This window comes from Prionailurus viverrinus, chromosome D2 (assembly GCF_022837055.1).
Source record: "Prionailurus viverrinus isolate Anna chromosome D2, UM_Priviv_1.0, whole genome shotgun sequence".
NCBI lineage: Eukaryota > Metazoa > Chordata > Mammalia > Carnivora > Felidae > Prionailurus > Prionailurus viverrinus.
The window spans coordinates 8234410-8259316 of NC_062571.1; the positions used below are offsets into that span (position 1 = coordinate 8234410).

The window sequence follows — 24907 nt, forward strand, 5'->3', positions numbered from 1 at the left end:
ATTTTTTTTAATGTTTATTTATTTTTGAGAAGAGAGAGACAGAGCATGAGGGGGGGAGGAGAGAGAAAGAGGGAGACCCAGAATCCGAAGCGGGCTCCAGGCTCTGAGCTGTCAGCACAGAGCCCGACTTGGGGCTCGAACTCACGAACCGTGAGCTCATGACCTGAGCCGAAGTCGGACGCTTAACCGACTGAGCCACCCAGGCGCCCCGTCGTATCGTTAACTCTCACGGAACTCTTTATCGTTAACTTACGGAACTCTTTATACGTTAACTCTTATCGTTAACTCTTACGTTAACTCTTTCTCCTTGGGTACTGGTGTCAGGTACTTAGTACAGAAGATACATGCAGAATCGCAGTCTTATTCATTTCTTACCATAACCAGAGATTCAAATTTTGCTTTGCAGAGAAAGCTAGCTGCCATGCCTGACCACACGGATGTTTCCCTCAGCCCGGAAGAGCGAGTCCGTGCCCTGAGCAAGCTTGGTTGTAATATCACCATCACGGAGGACATCACCCCACGCCGCTACTTTAGATCCGGAGTAGAGATGGAAAGGATGGCTTCGGTGTATATGGAAGAAGGAAATTTGGAAAATGCCTTTGTCCTTTATAATAAATTTATAACGTAAGTCTTTAGTTTCGGAGGCCTTCAAAACGAGAAAAGTGGGGAAATGTTCACAAGCTGTTCTGGTGAGACGGTTTGGATGCCGGGAATATTTTCCCACTCAGACCAGTTTTGCAGTCTCCAAAAGCGTTACGTGTCCAGGCGTTTAAGTCAGAAAGGAGTGTATTCAAAGGCGTCCCCACACCATTTCTGAGGCTCGGGATGGAGTGAGGTTCGGGGACAGGAGATACCTTCTCTACAGGCCAGTGCAGTGACCTGCGTATCTTTCTCTTTGACACTTCTCACAAAGGAAATGTCTTGTTTTATGCCATTCTCCCCCACAGCAATGTAAGTGTTTTGTGCGAGTGGGAGCCAGATTGTAGCTCTGTCTACGGTGCCTAGAACATGCCATTAACAGGTTTTTTTTTTTAATTTTTTAACGCTTATTTATTCTTGAGAGACAGAGAGAAAGCATGAGCAGGGGAGAAGCAGACAGAGAGGGAGACACAGAGTCCCAAGCAGGCTCCAGGCTCCGAGCCGGCAGCACAGAGCCCGACGTGGGGCTCAAACCCACGAACCGTGAGATCGTGACCTGAGCCGAAGTCGGACGCTTAATCCACTGAGCCACCCAGGCGCCCTGCCGTTAACAGTTTTAAAGTTTGATTTGATGGGTTGCGACCGGGGGATAAGTTGGCAGTTATATGAAGGATCTGATTCAGGGATAGAAAGGAACAGTCCGTTTCACATTGTAGTTTGTTTTGTTTTGTTTTGTTTTTTTAAGCAATGGAGAGAGCTTCAGCAAATATGGAGCCTACCTGGCTCAGAGCGGAGCTCTTCTTTTTTTTTTTTTTAAGTGTATTTATTTATTTTGAGAGAGGGAACACGTGCACGAACAGGGGAGGAGCAGAGAGAGGGAGAGAGAGAATCCCAAATCCCAACCAGACTCTTCACTGCTAGTGCGAAGCCTAATGTGGGGCTCAGTTCATGGATCTCGACATCATGACCAGAGCCACAATCAAGTCAGAGGCTTAACCGACTGAGCCACCCAGGCGCCTCTAGCGTGAATATTTTTTTACAAAAGCAATTTATTTAGCTGTGTAATAACGTTCTGGGTAAAAGAGCTTCCAGAACGTTGAGTGGAAGTGGCCGCCTCTGAACAGCCGTGTAGAAAACAGCATCCTTCCCGTTAGACACTTTTTAGTAATGTGTCCCGGCTTAAGAATTAACAGAAGTGAGGTCTGGAGTTTCCTCCCTCATTTGCCCGTTTACTGGTGGGAGGATCTGTTACCAGTAACTGTTCAATCTGAGCTGAAACTCGTACTTTTACTTTAACTGAAACTCACATGTTGGTTGATTTCACTAGTTCCGTTGGGGACTTAACCCTAGGACCTCTGAGAAGTTGGTGGTTCACAACGCTCAGCCTACTGGGGAAGACCATTAGTTTCTAGAGAGCCAACCAATAAATGTGAAATTGGAGGCCACCAGGCATCATGGATAGTGCACGTGTTCCGAAAGTCTTAATTTCTGAACTCTAAGTTACCGATAGGCAATATTTCTTGTTTTGCCTTCTCCTTGCGTGTTTGTACACATTTCTGTGGAAACGTTAAGTGTGGTAAAACCAAAAAGCCACTATACTGAGTCATCAGAGTGTGTGAATTCCCTTCTGTCATTAACCACATGACAACCTGTAATTCACTTGTCCTGTGCGGGCCTCAGTTCCTTATCTACAAATGGAAGACTTATGGGCAGAAATCTCTAAGCTCTCTTCAACTCTAAACGGTTGTGACTTTATTCTATTTATAAAGCTTTAGGCAACTAACACTTTACATAGCCTCTTTAAGCCGTAATTTTCTTGTTCAAAGAAATGAGAGTCATGGGCGCCCGGGTGGCTCAGTCGGTTAAGCGTCCGACTTCGGCTCAGGTCACGATCTTGCAGTCGTGGGTTGGAGCCCTGCATCTGGCTCTGTGCTGACAGCTCGGAGCCTGCAGCCTGCTTCGGATTCTGTCTCCCTGTCTGCCCCTTTCTCTGTCTCTGTCTCTCTCTCTCTCTCTCCCTGAAAAATAAACATTAAAAAAAAAAAAAGAAATGAGAGTTATTTTACCATTCCACTGTCACCTGTAGGCAGCATGACAAAGACAAGCAGGTGTGATCTGTAAGGAGGAGAACACCAATAATGATAAGGTATCATATAGTAGCTGATCAAAAATAGTGTTTATAGCCCACCATGATCCATCAAGGAAGGACTATTTATTTAACAAATATTTATTGAGCACACATTATGAGCTGGACACTATTCTACCAGCTAGGGATACATCAGTAAGAAAAAAAAAACACACACACACACACCCCAAATTCCCTGCCCTTGTGAAACAAAATGTTCATTTACCCTGAAAGTGATGCAGCTGGTTTGCTCTTGGGATTTCCTTTCACGTCCACTGTCCCTTGTTCCTCAAGAAGGTGATGAAGAATGAACTCCTAGTGAGCACCTCCTAATCCACTAGGGATTCTGGCTGTTATTTCTCTCAGTTGCGACTTTTCAGCGAAGAGTTTTTGGTCAGTAGACACCATGGCACTACGGATTCATCAGTGGTCCTTTGAGGCTTTTTCAGGGGTGAGAAGAGATTACGTTGATCTTTTCAGACTCTTAACGTTTTTCCACGACCCTCTGTATTGCCAGCCCCACAAGTGAGTAAGGTGGCGCTGTGGCGGGATCGAGCACCCCGCACCTTGAGAAGGACCAATGTGACACGGTCCGTCAGGGAGCAACCTCACCCTCGTAACCTCAGTGCTCCGTCCGCTGAGCTTACCGCCCTGTAATGCCAAAATCATAGGTTCGTGTCCGCCTTCGGTGAAAAGGCCGATGGAAAGGATGTTGGGTAATAATAATGTAATAAACATGTCCATTTGGAAAAGGAGTTTCTTTCTCATACTAGAAACCACTGCCCACCTGCTGCTTCTGTTATATCACGCTAAGGATGTGCTTTCTCTTTTTCTAGCTTGTTTGTGGAAAAGCTTCCCAGCCATCGAGATTACCAGCAGTGTGCGGTACCTGAAAAACAGGATATTATGAAGGTATCGTGGGGTCGATTCTCCCCTGAGGGATCAAATGCTCCCCGAGTCTCCGTTATTGATCTGCCCCTACCTCCTTTCCTCCTTCGTCGCGTCCTCTTGAGAGCTTGAGCGCAGAAAATTCCATTAGCCAAGATGTTTCGATTTCTTCTTGGACCTTTAATCGTCGTTACTGAGCCAGTGTGGGATGTCTAATTGAAACTGGGAGGCGGGGGGAGAAAAATGAGAAGATCAAGAATGTGTTCAATTTGCCTTGTGGCGTGAGGAGGAATTATTCACTGTTCTTCCCAGAGACTGTCGGAAAGCGTGTCCAATTCCCCAGATTTGTTTCAGAGTCATCTTGAACCGGTTTTGATTATCCCATATAGTCCCGACCCCCAAAACTGTTTGAAAATCAGTGCTGATTGTTAAGGCGGCCACAAAGTTCTAGCTATTTTCTTCTTGTAGGATTAGCCTAAGGGCATAATAAGGTGTTTGTGGATAGCCTGAAATATTCTCAAGGAAAAGGAGAGAGTTGTTGAAAAGTTATTTATTTACCATCAACATTTGCAACTGACATATGAAGCTTCAAACAATTTTAGCTGGAGAATATATCCTTTCAAAGAACACATTTTTAATGTTTCTCCTTTGCCTTAAGTAGTTTGGTTGAATTTACAGGGAGAAAGATGAAACCGTATATAAAAAGCCAATCACAGCCTGGAATTTTAAATAACTCTCAAAAGATACTTGACCATATAATAGAAGAAAGGCTCTCTTACCAGTTACATCTGGCCTGAGGTGGCCCGTAAGAACCCAGATTTTGTCAAACGACCATCTACCTTTTTAAAAATCTCTATACACACTTCTCCGAAGGGGCCTTCATTGCCACACCTTATGTAGCATTTCTCTCAGTCCTGTCGCTCTTTCGACCTCAGACGGTTCTATAGGGGACCCAAGGGCCCCGCCACCAAGCTGAGCCTTTTGCTCTAATTTAGTGTTATTCTTATTTTTGCTTATAGGAAAAAAATTCTGCAAAAGCATATACGTTTTCTTTGTGTATGCTTGTTGAATAAATGGATGGATGGATGGATGGATGGATGGATGACAGGCAATTAAAAGAAAAGACATTTTAGTGGGACAGCCTGGCCAGAGTTAGATTCGGATTCTAGTAATAACGGGGCCACCAGCTAGCTGCATGATACTGGAGAAGACTTCTCATCTCTGTAGGCCTTTGTTCCCTCATCTCTGAAAAGGAGGGTGGTGCTTGGACTAAATCAGATTTCCCAGATTTTCTGGCCACTAAAAATCACTGAGAAGTTGTTTGAGGTCCAGACTCCCCAACCCTGCCCCGAAACACGTTGATTCGGGGAAACCGGGTGTAGGCCTGGGAATCTGTATTTGTACACGAAGCGCCCCGGTTGCCCGTTACGGTCTGTCAAGCCCAACGGCCCCTCCCTACCACGCTGTCCAGTGTCTTAATCATGATGCCACACTGTTGGCCTGCTGTGCGGTGTGCAGTGACAAACCCACCACGTAAACACGAGGTACCTAACTCAACAGAGCCCTTGTCTACCTAGTCGAGTCAACAGAGGCTCTTACAAAAGGGATAAGCCTTTCCATTTCCTACTGAAAAGTTGTGTTTTGGAGCCACGGCAAAGAGAAGTTTCTATTTCCGCCATCATCTTTGGTTACTTGTGTCTTGATTTCTAATACGCATACCAGCTTTTCTTTCTCAGCTGATGATCTGAAAGACTGTACTGAGAATCCCACTAATCAATATGTATATATATATTTTTAAAAGAAACTGAAGGAGATTGCATTCCCAAGGACAGATGAATTGAAAAAGGACCTTTTAAAGAAATATAACGTAGAATACCAAGAATATTTGCAAAGCAAAGTAAGTTCAATTGGTACATTTATTTCGCGACTGTTTTCTGTGCGGCTATTTTTTGAATTTCATTTTCATGTGAGTGTTTCAAATGTCATGTGCCTTTCAATTAAAAATTACAGATACAGGGCTGTAAAGCCACTAACGAATTCATGTTGATATACAGGTTAAGCACTTGCACCAAAGAAGTGGTATTTTTAGTTCCTTACAACTCTAATAACGTTGAGAATGACTTAGAATATGGATTTCTTATGGTGATTTAAATAGAGCTTTTTGACCAACTCTTGCCAGTGGAACCTTGAGGCAGATGACCGCTTTTTGGTGATGAATGGAGCCAGTAGGAGGTAGGGAAAACAGTGTACAGTTTCTGATTGTTCTGATCTAGATTATTCTGATCTAATTATGTAGGCCTTGGAAATGTAAATTCGATTCTTGAATATTACAGTCAATATTGCACTAAGATGAATAGCTAACCATATGAATGAAATGTAGTCATATCACCAATGGACGGTGGCTTCTGGATCATTATTACGTAAAGAGAGATCATGATGATGATGTCTAAGAGATTGAAAGGCACTGGAAGAAGAAATTGACCAGTCCATAGGGCCTCAAGTTCAAACCTTGAATTCTTCCTATTTTTAGCGTTGTTATAAAGGTGGTGTTGCTTTTTTTGTTTGTGCGTTTATGTGCTTTGGGATTGTCGCTTGTACTGACTTTCGCTTCAGTTCAATGTCATGAACTCGGCACATGGTCGCAGAATGTGTCTGCTTCCTGGGGGCATAGCCAGGTTTGAGTGCTGAGCTTCCACTAAATGACAGCGGGAATGTTGAAATCTGAAATGCTGAAACTCCTCAAGTGTGCATATTGATGATTTGACTTGAACTATGAAAGATAAGAATGATTTGGGGGACCCAGACAAAGCAACAGCAAAGGAGAGAAAAGCCCAATCCGGTCTTCCTTCACGTCAACGATGCATGTGGTTGCCCCCTCAGGATCTTCCAGGGAGGAAAGGCCCGGTCTGCCTCTGATGTGGCAATCTCTGTGGAGACCGAGGGGCAGCCTTTATGCCTAGGAGAGAGAGAGAGAGAGGAGGAGAGAGGAGGAGAGAGAGATGGGTTTACCCATCAGTAAACTCTCACTGTAGGCAGCCCTGGAATCATCCAGAAGCTTGTTAGAAATGGGAATCTCGGCCCCTAGCCCACAGCTGCCAAATCAGAATCAGCCCTCATAACAAAACCCTGGGTGATTCGTGTGAACCCCAAGTGCTATTGGAAGCTGTGTGCCCCACCCCACACGTACCAAAGTTAGTTGGTTTTCTTTTTGTTTGTTTTTTTTTATACATAATTTTTTAAAAGTAATCTCTACACCAGTGTGGGGCTGGAGCTCACCACTGAGATCAAAAGTCGTGTGCTCTACTGACTGAGCCAGCCAGGCAGCCGGCAAAGTTAATTTTTTTTTATGTTTATTTATTTTTGAGAGAGAGATCCAGTGAGCAGGGGAGGGGCAGAGAGAGAGGGAGACACAGAATCCGTAGCAGGCTCCAGGCTCTGAGCCGTCAGCACAGAGCCCGACGTGGGGCTCGAGCCCACGAACCGTGAGATCATGACCTGAGCTGAAGTCAGACGCTTAATCAACTGAGCCACCCAAGCATCCCCAAAGTTAGTTTTTATCAAAATCATTTGAGGAACTTATTAAAGATTTGTATTCTCTGACCTAATAATGCCTGGATTTTTTTTTTTTTTTTTTTTTGAGACTAGGGAACCTGGGATTCATCATCTTAACAAAATTCCCCGTTCGTTCTGATAGAGATGGCTGGACCGTTTCCTAGTGACTCCCCTTTCTCCAAAAAGCCCCAGTGGGAAGAGTTCTCGAGTCAGAGGCAAAAACTTCAACGGCAGGGACTGTCCAGTAGAACTTCCTCTGATGATAGACACGTTCTGTGTGGCGCTGTTATGGGAGCCACTGGCCACGTGGTGCTGAAAAGGTGGCCGGCGTGACCGAGGAACTAAATTTCCGATTTCATTGCATATAACTTCATTTAGATTTAAGTAGTCCATGTGGCCAGTGGCTGTGATTTTGGACGGTGCGGTCTAGGGTGATGTGACCATTTCTGAGATATTTTGCTTTGGTCCGTCAGGCCACGCCGACCATCCTGACCTTGATTTCCTAATTCTTTTTTTTTTTTTTTTTTTAATTTTTTTTTCAACGTTTATTTATTTTTGGGACAGAGAGAGACAGAGCATGAATGGGGGAGGGGCAGAGAGAGAGGGAGACACAGAATCGGAAACAGGATCCAGGCTCTGAGCCATCAGCCCAGAGCCCGACGCGGGGCTCGAACTCACGGGCCGCGAGATCGTGACCTGGCTGAAGTCGGACGCTTAACCGACTGCGCCACCCAGGCGCCCCTTCCTAATTCTTTTTAAAAGCGCGGGGTATGGAGGGAACTTGACTGCCATAGCCCGCCTCTGGTAAAACGCGGGTGGCTTTGGGACTGCCCCCTTGGCCAACGTAAGGGGCCTCGGCCGTGATGGTTGACATTTTCCTCGCTGTCGCGTGAGTGTCCCCGTGGGCGGACCGCGGCCTCTGTGTCTCTGTGTCTGCTAGAAGCCTGCAAGTGTCCAGTCCCGCTTCGAGGCGGCTGCCTTGGAAACTAACCTCTTCTTGCGGCCACCACATTTTTTTTCAGAACAAGTACGACGCCGAGATTCTCAAACGACTGGAGCATCAGAGCCTGATCGAGGCCGAGAGGAAGCGGGTGGCTCGGATGCGCCAGCAGCAGCTGGAGTCGGAGCAGTTCCTGTTTTTCGAAGACCAGCTCAAGAAGCAGGAACTGGCCCGAGGGCAGATGCGCAGCCCGGAGCCCCCCGCGCTGTCCGAGCAGATCGACGGCAGCGCCGCGTCCTGCCTGTGCCCGCGCCACAGCCCTTCCCTGCTGCACGTCTCCGCGGACCAGCCTGGCAAAAGCGATGCGGCCAATTCCGCCAGCCACTCGCCCCCCGTCAACAGGGCTCTGAAGCCCGCGGCCACTCTGAGCGCCGTGCAGAGTAAGTGATGGAACGCATCCCCGCGAGACACGGCTTCTCTTCCGCTGGAGCCGCGGCCCCTAACCGCTGGGAGGTGCTCCTCCTTTCTCTCTTTTTTAAATTGTTTAAAATGTTTATTTATTTTGGAGTGAGAGAGAGAGACAGAGCGTGAGCAGGGAGACACAGAGTCCCAAGCAGGCTCCGGGCTCCGAGCCGTCAGCACAGAGCCCGACGCGGGGCTCGAACCCACGAACCGTGAGATCGTGACCTGAGCTGAAGTCGGACGCTTAACCGACCGAGCCACCCAGGCGCCCCCCTCTTTTCATCATCCACTGGGGTAGGGCCCCCACACGATGCGGTATGAAGGGTGCCATCCGGCTCTTCCTGTCCGTAACCTTAAAATTCAGGAAGCATGATTTGCCCGCCCGGATAGAACAGCACGCTGTAATCAACAGGACTGTATCTGGTCATGGTATAGAGATTTGAAATGAGAAGAATTCCAAGCATTTATTTTCCTTTCATGCATTTTAGCCAAGAAACACATGAATCTTCAAGGTAAATACTTACACTGGAGAGGGAAGAAGATGCTAAGAAAATCGTTTGCTTAAAAATGTAAACATAAATGTTATGGGGCGCCTGGGTGGCTCAGTCGGTTAAGCGTCTGACTCTCGACTTCAACTCAGGTTGTGATCTTGCGTTTGTGATATCAAGCCCCACATCGGACTCTGTGCTGATGGCACAGAGTCCGCTTAGGATTCTCTCTCTCTCTCTGCCCCTCCCCTGCTTGCTCTCTATGTCTCAAAATAAATAAAAATAAATTTTAAAAAACTCTGCATTTTAAAAAATGTAGGGGCACGTGGGTGGCTCAGTAGTGAAGCGTCTGACTTTGGCTCAGGTCATGATCTCGTAGTCCACAGGTTTGTGCCCCACATCAGTGCTATAGCTCAGACCCTGGAGCCTGCTTTGGATTTTGTGTCTTCCTCTCTCTCTGCCCCTCCCCTGCTTGTGCTCTGTCTCTGTCTCTCTCTCTCTCTCTCTCTCAAAAATAAATAAAAGCATTAAAAAATACAAATGTAAATGTACACATTTAGCATGTCCCTGCCCGGGAGGCTCTCCGACACACAGGTCGTTACCCTCCAGATGGATTATAAGCTTCTGCCAACAGTTACTTCTGCTTGGTGCCCCTCCGTCGGCACTGGCAAGCTCCCAAAACCAAATGGGGTAGATTTTCCCCACAGACACTGTCGGATTGCAGTCTGCGTTTCCATTTATTTTAAAAGAGTTACGATAGGCAACTATTTAATAAGTTACCCTATCACTAATGAGTTCTGAAAACAGTGCTTTTACTTAACGATCACCAACTTTCATGAAGCTATCAGAAACATACGGAAGACACAGGAAAGAATATCTGTCCTATGCCTGATGGTCCGTGAGATCCATTCGCTGCAGCCTGTGCAGGTGAAGGTGTATTTGCTTGGTACCCTCCCAAAACCTCACACATCTATGCAGACAGTTGATCTGAGGCACAAAGATGGAAAAATGCTTGCACCTTCCCACCTGTTCACAAAATAATTTATATGCAAAGTGGAATTTTACCTTCCTTCTGGTCAATGTGTACTTTTAAGAGTTTAAAAATAAAATATAGGAAGTGGAACACCTGATAATTTCACTATATATATACACGTATATATATGTATATATATATATACACACACACACAGACACACACACAGACACACACACACTTTATATATATAGTACAATTTTATATATATATATATATATATATATATATATGTATAGTTTATTTTGAGAGAGACAGAGTGAGTTGGGGAGAGGCAGAGAGAGAGAGGGAGAGAGAGAATCCCTATCAGGCTCTGTACTGTCAGCGCAGAGCCCCATGCGGGGCTCGAACTCGTGAACCGTGAGCTCACGACCCGAGCCAAAATCAAGAGTCGAATGCTTAACTGACTGAGCCTCTCAGGCACCCCTCATTTTTGATATCTATATTGCCCGGTAGTTGCTTGCCAAAAATAGCTCTGATGGATGGGATGGAAGATCTGGTTTTTTTTAGCTTTTTCTGCCTTTTCTGTTTCTTAGATTTAGTGGTTGAAGGACTGCGCTGTGTAGTTTTATCCAGAGACCTCTGCCACAAATTTCTGCTGCTGGCAGAATCTAATACAGTGAGAGGAGTAGAAACGTGTGGAATACTCTGTGGAAAACTGGTATGGTCTTTGTTTCATATCTTTCTGCCCAAGATACACGTTCAGTAGTAATGGCTTTCTTGCGATAAGCAGAACAGAATAAAAGCATCCTAAGAGCTGCAAAAATTATGAAATTATCTTTACCTGGATTAATGACACACGCCTACTGTCATTATTAATGCAATGAATCCTGGGAAATGGATTGCAAAATTTCAGGGATACCGTAAAAGCTGGTTGTGAAGAATGAATGAAACCACATATTAAACCTTTGTTTAGAAAAATGATGGATTACAGGTCTTACAATTTCCAAAACCATCTAGTTTTCTAAATCAGAGTTCCATTGCAACGGTTAGTTTCACATGTATTTATGTAATTAACTCTAGCGGGTTTGATGGGTGACATCTTGCCACCCTTTTCAGACACATGTGGAATAAAATGAGGGTTTCAGACGGTAGTCTCAGGAAGCTGAAATCTTATAGCACCGGTCCCATTTACATACGGAAGGTTTCATCCGAAATATGCGATGAAACGACAATGTCAAAACGAGGACAGAAGAGAGAATATGCGTAAGCCTCACTTGCCTACTTGCAAGAAGGCTGAATAATGTTTCGTTGAAAGTGCCCTCCGTAGAGTCATTTGGATACCAGTTTTCAATTCTGGGTCCAGGCACATTTTCTGTCCTGCGCATTCAGCTTGAGAACTGCTGCTTAGTTGAATAACACGCTTTAGTCGACACGCGTTCTCCTACCGTATTCCGATTGTACATCTTCACTTTTCCTCCGGGAGAGACGAAGCACAGACAACAAGCACAAGAACACGGCCTGCCGCGGTCTCCCCACAGCCACCTTGTTTGCCCTTGGGGTGGGGGGCGGGGACTGTGGATGCTTCCTCTTCAAGACCATATGCTGTGCCTAGTTTGATGGGTTGATTGACTGATTCTTCATTCATTCTTCATCGGGCGACATGTGCTGAGTACCTGCGTTTGGCAGACGCTGGGCTTGGTGTTGGCATTTGTAGCCTAGAGCAGCCACAGTCTTTGCCTGTGACTCTCACATGGTGTCTGTGAAGAATCAGACAGGTGACTAGTTATCGGTGGGGCCGGTGCTCTCCCTGGAAGTGCAGGGCATCATGGCCGTGTGTGACTGGGAAACTGACCTTGTCTGGGAAGGTCAAGAAGGGTTTCCCTGAGAAGTGACATTTACGCCAGGCCTGAAGATAATACATAAAGTTAGCCATGAAAGGCGGGAGGGGGGATGGAGGGAGGAGTTACGATCCAGGCCGAAGGAACAGACCCCCGTCAGAGCAGAGGGAAAGGGGTCCTTAGGGAGGAGTGGGCACCCGCTGTCAGCATGACATCTCCCGCCTGAGGATCGTACCCGCTCTTCTCAGCCTTTTTCCTTCAACTCTTACCTTTTACCTGAAGGGAGTGGTTTGTTTTTCCTTTTTCTTTTTCTGAATGCAAATCCAGAACAGTACCTTAATTATGGGCAGTCCCCGTGAGTAGCCCCAGTAGCAGAAGAAAATTAGGTCTGGAAGTGAAATTAAACATAATTAATAAAATAAAAACAAGACCATCGACCTCCACACGCCTTAGAAACGTCCTTCAGTAAAACCACAAAAGCACTTAGTCTCCCGCATCAACCTGCTGCTGTTTTGTTCTGCATTTTTTCCACGGCAAATGTAATACATCAAGGCGTTATTTATTAACTGAGCTGTCGTGGACCAGCCTGGGATGCTAAGAACTCCTATTTATTATACATCTTCCATTGTGAACATAGGTTTTGAGTTCCAGAGAGCTGATTCTCAAGTTTTTGGCAAAGAATCCATTTTTAAGAGTGAGGCTTTCATTTTGAGTGTCGATGGGTTGGGAGGTTGCAGGTGGTGGGACGGATGCTCTCTAGTCTTTTTCTTTTTTTTTTTAATATTTTTATTTATTTTTGAGAGAGACCGAGCGTGAATGGGAGAGGGGCAGAGAGAGAGGGAGACACAGAATCCAAAGCAGGCTCCAGGCTCTGAGCTGTCAGCACACAGCCCGACATGGGGCTTGAAGTCATGAGCCGTGAGATCATGACCTGAGCCAAAGTCGGACGCTTAACCGACTGAGCCAACCGGGTGGCCCGGACGCTCTCTAGTCTTACAGCAGATCATTGTATTTCCATTTCAGGTTGTGGGTTTTTGTTTTTGTTTTTGTTTTTTTCTTCCCTTTCAGATGCTTGTTATCCTTTGTGCCAATTGTTTTCTAGACGCATAATGAATTTACTATCACCCATGTGATTGTGCCAAAGCAGTCTGCGGGGCCGGACTACTGTGACGTGGAGAATGTAGAAGAATTATTCAGTGTTCAGGACCAACACGGCCTCCTCACGCTCGGATGGATCCACGTACGTGTGACCTTTTTTCAGCTGCAGTTTCTGCTCAGTTTTCTGTGGGGTGCTGCTTGCCTCCTTGAGGACACGTAGCTTCCTTCAAATAGTTTCTTATTTGTAATTTTTTTCAAGTGTAACAAATGTCCTGTAATAAATGACTTGCTTTGGTGATTTTTGTATGGCCTAATGGAGACCTAGTCAGAGTTTTAATTAATCTTTTTTTTTTTTTTTTTTTTTTTAAATTTTTTTTTTTCAACGTTTATTTATCCTTGGGACAGAGAGAGACAGAGCATGAACGGGGGAGGGGCAGAGAGAGAGGGAGACACAGAATCGGAAGCAGGCTCCAGGCTCTGAGCCATCAGCCCAGAGCCTGACGCGGGGCTCGAACTCACGAACCGCGAGATCGTGACCTGGCTGAAGTCGGACGCTTAACCGACTGCGCCACCCAGGCGCCCCTAATTAATCTTGACTACACTGTTATTGTTCTCTCTGCCTGTGCCATGGGTCAAAAGTAGATTATTTTAAGAAGATTCCTAAAAAATATTTCTTTCAAACAGATGTTTGTAAATGTCCGATAGGGACCATACATTCTTCTGCATCTCCCTTACAGGCCAAGGATGAATTTATCACTGCATAAACAGCCATGGTGGGGCCGAATATATTGGGTTCGAACCTCCACCAGGCCATCATAGAATCAAGAAAGGGCTTACGAAGGAAAAGATTTGAGCGTAAATCTCGGCTCTGCTAAGAATTCTTTACAGAAAAGTTGGCAAATGAAGCAATCTGGACATCAGCTTTTATCATCCATTGAACAGATGTCATAATAATTGACTTCATAGTAATTGTCTGTATTAGAATGAGATAACGTCAGTGAATTTTGAAGCACATGTTTCTAGGAACTCAGATAATTGTAGCCGTTGGTTTTGGTGACAGTGCTCTACTTTTCCTCTCCATGGTTTAATCTGTCTGGGGGGACACTTTTCCACTCAGTCTTATACATTTGGACCTGGGGTAAGGACAACTCATCCCATGATAGTGGGAATGAGATATGGCCAAGATTTTCAGGGCACAGCCAAGAGCCCTTAAAGAGACATTAATGACCTCTTTGTACCAATTTTTCAACATTTTTACTTATTTTTAAGAGGCAGAGAGAGAGACAGAGGGGGGGGGAGGGGCAGAGAGAGAGGGAGACGCAGAATCTGAAACGGGCTCGGAGCCCAACTCGGGGCTCGAACCCACCCACCATGAGATCATGACCCGAACTGAAGTCGGACGCTTAACCGACTGAGCCACCCAGGCGCCCCAATTAGTGACCATTTTTTATTTTACTTGACTTACAAGGATGCACTGAGTAGGGGCAGGACACATACTTAGATCCCTCACCACACGCACACACAAAATCACGAAGCACTTGGTGCTATGTAATTTCAGAGGGTACAGGAGACTTTAGTCCCAGCTCTGCCTGGAGGTTACTACGTTCTCTTAGTCTCCTCCTTGCTTCTAGGGACCCTCAATGACCAGGCAGGGCTAGTGAGTGCCCTGTCTCCCTCACTGGATTCGTGTGAGCCATAAGTAAGACACCAAGTGTGAGAGCCCTTTGAAAAATACAATCGCCTCCCAAATGAAAGAAATTATTTCTAATGAAGAGTTTGCAAAACTTCCCGAATATGTCTGTTTGTTTGATTTAACAGTAAGTAATGTGCCTTACTGTGTGCTTAGAAATTGCTGAATTTAAAAAAAATATTTATTTATCTTTGAGAGGGGAGGAGGGGCAGAGAGAGAGGGGGACAGAGGATCCGAAGCGGGGTCCCCACTGTCAGCACAGAGCCCGATGGGGGTGGGGTGGGGGGCTCAAACTCATTAACCATGAGACCATGACCTGAGCCAAAGTCAGACGCTTAACTGACTGAGTCTTCCAGGTGCCCCTAGAAATTGCCGAATTTTCAAGGCGCTGTTCAGTTTAATGTGATTTTCTGCGACAGGAATGCATTTTAAAGCAAAATAAATTGTAGCAAAGAAATTCTAACATAAACTGAGAAGGAATGACAGTCCGTTATATTATACGTACATGGAAGAGTCAATGTTAGTTACTCTTACAAAACATTTGCCAAATTAAAAAACCGGTTTTCCCCGTATGACCTGTGTATATAGTATAGGCAATAAGGAAGTTACATCATTTAGATTATGGATTTGGCCAAATTTTAGAAATCCAGGATTTTGCTTTTTGTTTATTTCTCCACGTCAAGTCATTGAAGTTCCACGAAAACGTGTTTAAAACCTATTCCTAAATTGTAATGGCTGGAAATGACGTTTTGTGATTTTTATTGACCTAATGGTGGCAACAGGTTCCAGAGCTAGTCAGGGGAAAGAAGGCCTGAATCAGAATCAGATAGGGCCGGGTTCAAATGTAGCCTTCCCACCTTGACTGGCTCTGTGAACTTCTGCACGTGATTTACTCTTCTTCTTAGCTCAGTCTCCTCTGAGACTGGGGGATAATAACAGCACTTTTCCCATGTTGTTGTAAGAGTCGAAGGAGATAATATGTGGGAAGTGGTTTGTTCAGTGCCTGGCACGTTGTCGAGTTGCAGTGAATGGCATCGGCAGCCATCATCATCGTCACGATCACCGTCATGGTCATTTTGATTTCCATAGAGGGGGTAGGGTGGGAGCACCATTCTCCCGTGGGAGAGCTGCTGTTATCAGAGTAGAAGTGATTCTCTTGGCAGAAATGAGGGGCTCAGGACGCTCATGGTGTGCGTTGAGTGTGCAAATAAATGGACAGGCTGCGTGATTTGTCTGACACTCTGTTTGCTTCTCTGCAGCACTAGAGTCCCTCTGAGTGACTCTTGCTTCCTCGCCAAGGCATGGACGGTTCTGCGTAGTGACAGGAGGTTTGCACTGAATCAGATTAACAGGCAGTTAGACCCCCTCTACTCAGACCCTCTCTAAAGATTTGGGTTTTAAAAACCAGGATAATTGCCAGTCTTCTGTTGACCTACGTCTTTATAGACTAAAACCAAGGGTAACTTTTTCCTCGCAGAACACGTATTTTCTGTAAATAGATTTCAATGGATTCTACCTTCATTCTATTAATTCTATAAAGTGAAGTGGAAATGAGTTGTAAAATTTTGCATTTCTTTAGCAGACCGTAGTTACGTGGAAAGGCCATGAAGCGATTATTATCGGCCCATGGCCTTCAGTTAACAATGGCAATATTAAAAGAAACAACAAAACAGCAATAATACGGCAACAAAAACAGCTAATGATTTTGATTCCTTTCCATGCGGTAGGCACTTTTCTAAGAACTTTACATGGATTGTCCCATTTAATTTTAATGTAGCAACCCCATGAAGAAAATGATCATTGATCTTATTTTACAGCTGGAGAAGGGGGCACGGGGGGTTAAGTAATCTCAGTGTCATATAGGCAGTGAGGGTTGGGACCAGGACCCAGGCAGTCCATGCCAGGGACCTCGGTTTCCTGATTAAAATGGTCACTTTCCTTTTTCAAGGGGAATTGGGGTTGACTGTGCATCACCCGTGGCCTGAGCCAGCATCAACACAGGTGCATGTATTTTCATACTCAAGTGTGAACCTCTGATTTGTCTCTCCTAAACACACGTTTGTATAGAGCCCCAAACCTGCAAGATACTTCTTTAGGTTTATAACCTCCCCTTCCTTCTTATCATATAGGTATTTACTTGCTGCGAAAGATTAGTTCCAAACCCCTTCAACAACTTGGAGAGCTCCATTCTCCCATTTGTAGGGAATGATGCATCCACGAAAAGATACACAGCAAAATGTGGGAAATTCATTGAACACTTGCTTTTGTGTCCATAGTTTTGCATAAAGTATCTGTGAGTTTCCAATCACAGCTCTGTTCCTGACCAGCTGTGTGACCACGGGCAAGTTACTTAAAGGAGACGTGGGATCCCTGTGTGTAAAATTGAGATAATAATAAAACTATCCCCTCGCTTCATTGTCATGATTTAATGAGAATCTCTCTCTCTCTCTCTCTCTCTCTCTCTCTTTTTGTTTTTATACATACTGTGTTAGCTAACACACACTGTAGTCTTGGCTTCAGGAGTAGATTCCCGTGATTCATCACTTACATAAAACTCCCAGTGCTCATCCCAACAAGTGCCCTCCTCAATGCCCATCACCCACTTTCCCCACCTCCCCAACCCCCACCCCCCATCAACCCTCAGTTTGTTCCATGTGAGTCTCTTATGGTTTGCCTCCCTCTCTGTTTTTATCTTATTTTTCCTTCCCTTCCCCTATGTTCATCTGTCGTGTTTCTCAAATTCCACATATGAGTGAAGTCATATGATATTTATCTTTCTGTCTTATTTCACTTAGCGTAATACATTCTAGTTCCTTCCATGTTGTTGCAAATGGCAAGACTTCATTCTTTTTCATCACCGAGTAGTATTCCATTGTGTGTGTGTGTGTGTGTGTGTGTGTGTATACCATATATAGAGAAAGACTAGTATATATATATATATATATACACACATATATATATGTATATATATATATATATATATATATATACACACTTCTATAAAAGTAGAAATATCTGCCACCTGTAATTTCCTTCCGTGGGGCCTCCGTTTTCCACCCTGATCTCACACGACAGTTAGCTGCCTCTTCCCCATTGTAGTCCAGCAGGTGCGTGGAGTTGTGTGTGTGTATATATATATATATATATATATATACACATTAATTTCCGGTTCTGTCTTTTCCAATAAGCAGAAAGTACATGAACACTTCCAAAAGCCTCTTCTGCAAGTCTTGGTCATCCCAAAGATGCACAAAAGGAAGGGTGATGTCAGTGACCCCTTTTCTAAAATCCTTATTTAATTAATGATGGATTAATCACTGGTTTTCTCTGAGCACGGGCTGTGGTCTTGGCTAGACTCCACTCCTCCAGTGTGACTGTCCTCTTTTCTTTTTATAGACACATCCGACCCAAACTGCGTTCTTGTCCAGTGTTGACCTTCACACTCACTGTTCCTACCAGCTCATGTTGCCAGAGGCCATCGCCATTGTTTGCTCACCGAAGCATAAAGAGTAAGTGCGCCGATCCATGGGGTCCAAGTAAGGCTTTTGCTTGGGGCTGCTGGTGGCGCTTAGATAGGCAGACGCACCGTGCCCTTGGGAAGAAGAGATTGGTGCCAGCCAGCTCCCTTTATACCTATAGCTCTGCTGTCTCTTCCTTTCTAAGGTCCTTTCCGTAGTAGAATCACTGGCTCTATTTAGTGACGACATTATTCCGGGTTGCCTTTTGAGATCTTACTTCTACTGTATCGTCTCCTGTTGAAAGACAATTTCCAGCCTTAGCTGAATTACCTCCAAAGCCTTTCTAGGTTTGGGAGACAGTGGTTATTGTCGAATGATTATGAGCAGAGGAGTCAGACAGACTTCGAGTGGAATCCCGGCTCCACACTCACGTGGTGTGTGTCTCTCGGGATACGTGACCGCTCTGAGCCTTGGTCTGTTTATCCTTGACACCTGCCCAGCGGGACTGACGTGAAGAAGCGGCTACGTGGCAGTCGGCCTAAAGGGCTTGGCACAGTGACTGGCACCGTAGCTAGCGCTCGACAAATATTTGCTGTTTCTATAAACAGTATTCACGTTATTAGAAAAAGTAGAAATATCCGCCACCTGTAATTTCCTCCCATGGGGCGTCAGTTTTCCACTCTGGTCTCACACGACAGTTCAGCTGCCTGTTCCCCATTCTAGCCCAGCAGGTGCATGGAGTTGGCGTTGGCCCCCTGGGGGTTTCTCTCTGGGCCAGTTATTGCAAAATCGGCTCAAACTATCTCTGTGGACTTCCTAGTTTTGTGGTTTCTGTCTCCGTCCCGTTTTGAGGAAAATGTATCCTTGGGCCATTCAAACAAAGCCCCTGGAAAGCCAAATGGTCCTTAACTTTTGTACATTTGTTCCCACCCTGGAACAGCACGGGCATCTTCAGGCTGACCAACGCCGGCATGCTCGAGGTTTCTGCCTGTAAAAAGAAGGGCTTTCACCCACACACCAAGGACCCCAGGCTGTTCAGTGTGAGTAGGCTGTGTTGGCTATTTTTTTAATGTTTTATTTTTGAGAGAGAGAGGGAGGGAGAGAAACTGTGAGCAGGGGAGGGGCAGAGAGGGAAGGAGACACAGAATCTGAAGCAGGCTCCAGGCTCCGAGCTGTCCGCACAGAGCCCGACGCGAGGCTCGAACTCATGAACCGCGAGATCATGACCTGTGCCGAAGTCAGACGCTCAACCAACTGAGCCACTCAGGCGCCCCTGTGTTGACTATTTTTTACAGATACTTGTTTTTCACCTCTCCCTTTCTTTTTTTAAGGAGAGAAACAATAGGAGTATGATATGGATAAAACACTGTACTGCTTAGTTTGTTGTTTTCTCTTCCCGAAAATGAATCTTTGTAGGTACTTCTGGTTTCTTTGCACTATTAATTTATTTACGAGAGAATGCCAGTATTTCTATAGCAGAGTTGATATGCCTAAAGTTACTTTTCCATTTGTGCATGGAAATAGAGTTTTCCTCAGCCTCCTTACCATTAAAGAAAATGATGCTAAATGTCTTATGAATTATTTCTGCTCGATGTGGCCACATTAATTTTTTCATAATGGTTCAATGAAAACTGTAATCGTAATTCTTTTTTAAAAATTTTTTTAATGTTGGTTTACTTTTGAGAGAGAGAGAGAGAGCACGAGCAGGGGAGGTGCAGAGAGAGAGGGAGACAGATTCTGAAGCAGGCTCCAGTCTCTCAGCTGTCAGCACAGAGCCCAGTGTGGGGCTCGAACCCACGAACTGTGAGATCATGACCGGAACCCAAGTCAGACGCTTAACCGACCATGCCACCCAGGGGCCCCCGTAATCATACCTGCTGATTGGCTTGGATTTAGCCCAAAAGAAATATTATTTGACTCCATCTTTCCTCCTAACTGCTTGCGGGCTGGTTCCCTGGCTGGAACGTCAGAGAAACATTATTTTGAAGTTAGAATCTACTTAAAATGAAAACTACTTGGCAACCTTTGTAAATCCGTTCGTGCCAGAAATGAATGAACACGATTCTGTCCGTTCTGATCGGGAACCTTTTCAAAATTGGGAACATTTTTATATCAGGGAACTCCTATCCCCTCTCTGACGAGAACGTGTTAATTAAACCTTATGATGTAAAACCAATTTCTTCTTACCTAGATATGCAAACATGTGTTGGTAAAAGACATAAAAATAACCATGCTGGATCTAAGGTGACGTGTTCTGAAGATTAGTACCGTCAACACCGGACATCTACCCATGGACGCGTGGTTGCCGAATTTTCTTAAGATGTTTCCTGAAGTGACTGATATTTTATATTTATACGTTTTAGATCAGAAAGTTTGATATTTATTGCTCCTGCACATTTTGAAGTTCTCTTTTTGAGTTGCCCTGTCTCCGGAGAGGTCACAGTGCTTTTACGTCGGTACCTGTGAATGTACTCAAATACCATGACCAGATAATAAATCGTGCTGCAAACAACAATATGTCCGGTATTTGTAGAGGTCTCTGCGCATGTTTTCAGCTCTTTAGCTGTTTCGCTGTATTGTTTAACTCGCTCCTGAAACATGTGATTCCAAATAAGAAATTCTGAGTGCCAGGCGGTCCACAAGACAGGCCATCTGGTTCTGCAATCATTCCCCCCGGTGGAAAAAGATGAGCAGTTTTCACGTGCGAGAAGAACCATGCCCGCAGGTGGTAGAGCCGTCTTTCGTTCAATGTCAGCAAGTCCGGCTCAGAGATGCGTCTGCGGGGGTCCTAATGGACGAGACCAGAACGGTGAGCTCAGGGAGCAGGTGTCCGAGGGCCTGGGGTAGCAGACGATTCATTCACTTGATTTAGGTGACTGAACACAGAAACACTTGAGAGAAGAATAGAAAAAAAGAATCAGATTAAAGTGGACGGCTTGTTACCGTGAAAGTCAACGGGGGTGATGGGGAGGGGAAATGAAGTGTAGGAAATACCTGATAATTTTCAGCCGAAAAGAATAAATAAGAGAATAATTTGGAAAGCACGCTTGCAATGAAAAGTATCTGCATATAAATCAAGGCATGGGAAATTGGAAGACAAATCTCTTTAAACGGAATAAGGTTAACAAATACGATGTTACGGTGTAATCAGGCTTGGATTGGGATTTGTGACTGGTACCTAGATAATAAAAACATTTACCTGGATCAAAAGATAGGGATGAAATACTAGGAATAGGAGGTTTGTGTGCTATGTAGGCAAATTGAATTAGTGGGAAAAACCTAAGAATGGAAACAATTGTGGAGACAGAGTGTCACCTTATTGAGAGGTAGAACATTTGAAGAGGTAATTAAGGTGAGATGAGGCCACTAGAGGGTCCTAATCCGATATGGCTGGTGTCCTGATGTGAAGAAGAGATTAGGACAGGGACCCAGAGGGAAGACAAGAGGAGGACACAGGGACCAGACAGCCCCCCACAGGGAAGGATGCTTCCGAAGAAACCAAAAGTGCCAATGCCCTGATCTTAAACTTCCGGCCTCCAGAGCTGTGAGAAAATGAATTTCTGTCCCTTACGCTACTCAACCTGTGGTATTTTATTATGGCAGTCAAGCAAACTAATACAGCACTCGATAAATGTTTACTGAAGTTGTTTGTTTTCTTTTTTCTCACAGATGGAATTGAAAATGACTTTCTTTGTTGTCATGCAGAAATGACTCTCTTGTCTGCAGACCTTGTCAATTATAGACAAGCAAGGCAGGATGTCTGTGGGTTATTCTCCGCTCCTGAAATTGCTCCTGGTTTCTCTCGAGAAGTATTTTGTTTGAGGAGCGACTGGCATCCTATTTGAGGTGCGGTGTCAGTTAAGGTTGTATCATAGGGGTGGTCCGTGTCTCTCCCCACTCCATGCTGCAGCCACACAGGTCACACTGGAGGATACGTTGTCACAACCACTTGGACCGGGACTGAGGTTTTCATTGGGAAACCAGCCACCATGGCCTCAAAACATGGGAAACAGGTGTTTCTCACCTGACACATGTTACAGAATTAGGTAGCAAGTGAATGTCTTCTGTGAAGAAGATGCTTGAGACATGTCATGGGTTTGGCACAGATCAAGGAAGAGAGGCAGACATTCAGCTCCTTGTTCTTCTTAGAAGAATTTAGCTGGTTATTTGTTGAGAAAATAGACGAAACACTCTTCTCTGTTCCTGTAAGCGACATGTTTCCTTTTTGAGTGTCTTGGCTCTTCATGAGTCAAAAAGGTGCTTTCCTTGGGGACAGCTGACAAAAACATTGGTTAGTGGCTTTTAGAGATTCATCATACGGATGTCCGAGAAGACTCGTTTTTTTGAATTATCGAAAGGCATGTCTTCGTCTGGGTTGCTCTCATGGAAATACCATAAGCTGGGTGGCTTAACCAATGTTTATTGCTCACAGCCCTGGCGGCCCGAAGTCTGAGAGAAAGCCAGCGTGGTTGGGTTCTGAGTGAGGGCTCTCTTGCAGGTTTACAGACCGCTGCCTTCTTGCCATGTCCTCACATGGTGGAGAGACCTCATCTCTCTCCTCTAGAGTCTCTTTTATAAGGGCTCATCATGAGGGTTCTACCCTCATGATTTAATCACGTCCCAAAGGCTCCACCTCCAGACACCATCCCCCCAGGGATTAGACTTCAACGTATGGATTTGGGGGGAGGGTAGTACAAACGTTCAGTCCGTAGCAAGGAAAGTGCCAAATAGCTGATAGTTTATCCATTTGCCATGTGTTATGGAAGCTGTCCTGTCCATCTCCCGAAATCCCATAATTACATTAAATAGTACCATTCATGAGAGTGTGAATCGCTGTTATTCTATTCCCTGTGATCTGGTGTTAAAATGCCTTCGAATAGTTTTACACAATTACTCATTATGAAGATAGTTTTCAGAAAGAATGGCCAGGTGATTAAGTCATACTAGGTCTCAGATTTCAAGAACAGACTTCTTGAAAGAAAGGGTTTTTTTAAATTAAAGCAATATATTTTATACTAGTAATGATTTATAATTATGCTTTTAATTTTGTAACAATTAAAAAATTTTTTTAATGTTTATTTATTTTTGAAGGAGAGAGAGAGAGAGAGAGAGAGAGAGAGATACAGAGCATGAGCGGGGGAGGGGCAGAGAGAGAGGGAGACCCAGAATCCTAAGCAGGCTCCAGGCTCTGAGCTGTCAGCACAGAGCCCGACACGGGGCTCAGACTCACCAACCTGATCATGACCCGAGCTGAAGTCAGATGCTTAACAACTGAGCCACCCCATAATTTTATAATATTTTTATATTTAAAAGAATTTAATAAAATCCATATGCGTGTACAAGTTTGAATAATCAAAGGGGAGCTAGAGAAATGGAAGGGATAAAAATCTAGGGGAGAGAACATTATTGAGAAAGGACACGAGCCAGAATTCAGGGTGAAGTTGTTTGGGACAGTACAGAGGATGAGGGACAGAAAACAGAATAACAGAGAAGGGCCTGGGGAAGGGGAATGGGGACGGGCTGAGTGTTGTAGACTGGCTGTGCTGAATTGTTTGAAGCAAATACCGTGGGCGTTATCTAGACCAAAAGACTGTCTAAAACCATGGAGATACTTTTTCTCCTCCGTCAAGGGAGATTACCTATACCCCTGCAGTGACTGTGAACATGAAAAATGGTTTATTCCATTTCTCACGGTCCTCGTGGGTCCTGGATGTACCAGGGGTTTGGGTGATGACACTATACTCTCGAATCTGAAGAGGATGTGTAAAATTCTCCTGTGCAGTTATTCCAAGAGAGAAAAGCGTTGACAGATGGTTCGGAAAAAAAAAAGTTCCATAACGTTTTCTCTCAATAAGAGGCTGATGCACCAGGAAAACATAACAAAACAAGTAGAAGACATTTGCTGTATTCCTGTCTTCAAGCCAGGTTTTCTTACCTACAGAAATAAAGTATATGTTCGGTTTGGTCTGGAAATGAAGTGTATGAATTACTGATTTAGCAGGTTCCTTTCAGCAATAAAATTTTACACTTACTGAAGTTTTTTTGCAGGGCCACACGTTATTTTTATTTTTTTCTTTGTAAAAAACTATTTGTGGAGGTAAAATTCATGCAACACAAAATTAATCATTTTTAAATTTACTTATGTATTGTTATTTTTCTTTTTAATTTTTTTTTCAACGTTTATTTATTTTTGGGACAGAGAGAGACAGAGCATGAACGGGGGAGGGGCAGAGAGAGAGGGAGACACAGAATCGGAAACAGGCTCCAGGCTCTGAGCCATCAGCCCAGAGCCTGACGCGGGGCTCGAACTCACGGACCGCGAGATCGTGACCTGGCTGAAGTCGGACGCTTAACCGACTGCGCCACCCAGGCGCCCCTGTATTGTTATTTATTTCTGAGACAGAGAGAGCACAAGTGGGAGAGGGAGAGGGAGGGACAGAGAATCCCAAGCAGACTCCCCGACGGGGGTCAATCCCACAACCCCGGGATCATGACCGGAGCTGAAATCGAGAGCCACCCAGCCACCCCCATATTAATCATTTTAAAGCGACTAATTCAGTGACATTTAGTACGTATGCCGTATATAGTGCAACCAGTACCTCTGTCTAGTTCCAAAACATCCCCATCACTCCAGGTAAAACCCCTGACCCATTAAGCTGTTCCTCCCACTTCCTTCCCTCTAGATTCTGGCAACCGTTGATGCCCGCGATCTCTATAAATTTATCTACTCTGGGTGTTTCATATCCTTGGAAT

At 44.8% G+C, this 24907-nt stretch overlaps 1 protein-coding gene across 6 annotated transcripts in view; it reads left to right on the top strand.

Moving 5' to 3' along the window:
* Positions 1 to 20671, top strand: part of STAMBPL1 (STAM binding protein like 1) — a 50384-nt gene extending 29713 nt beyond the window's left edge. For 5 of the 6 annotated variants that reach the window (XM_047825649.1, XM_047825651.1, XM_047825653.1 and 2 more), the window contains exons 3-11: positions 407 to 624; positions 3601 to 3676; positions 5454 to 5549; positions 8227 to 8584; positions 10664 to 10788; positions 13011 to 13148; positions 18093 to 18205; positions 19095 to 19194; positions 20346 to 20671. In XM_047825649.1, the coding sequence (XP_047681605.1) occupies positions 407 to 624; positions 3601 to 3676; positions 5454 to 5549; positions 8227 to 8584; positions 10664 to 10788; positions 13011 to 13148; positions 18093 to 18205; positions 19095 to 19194; positions 20346 to 20402 (1281 nt within the window). In that variant the 3' untranslated portion in view covers positions 20403 to 20671. The remainder of the gene's footprint in view (positions 1 to 406; positions 625 to 3600; positions 3677 to 5453; positions 5550 to 8226; positions 8585 to 10663; positions 10789 to 13010; positions 13149 to 18092; positions 18206 to 19094; positions 19195 to 20345) is intronic. The other variant, XM_047825654.1, reaches the window with a different exon arrangement.
* Positions 20672 to 24907: the final 4236 nt, after the last annotated feature.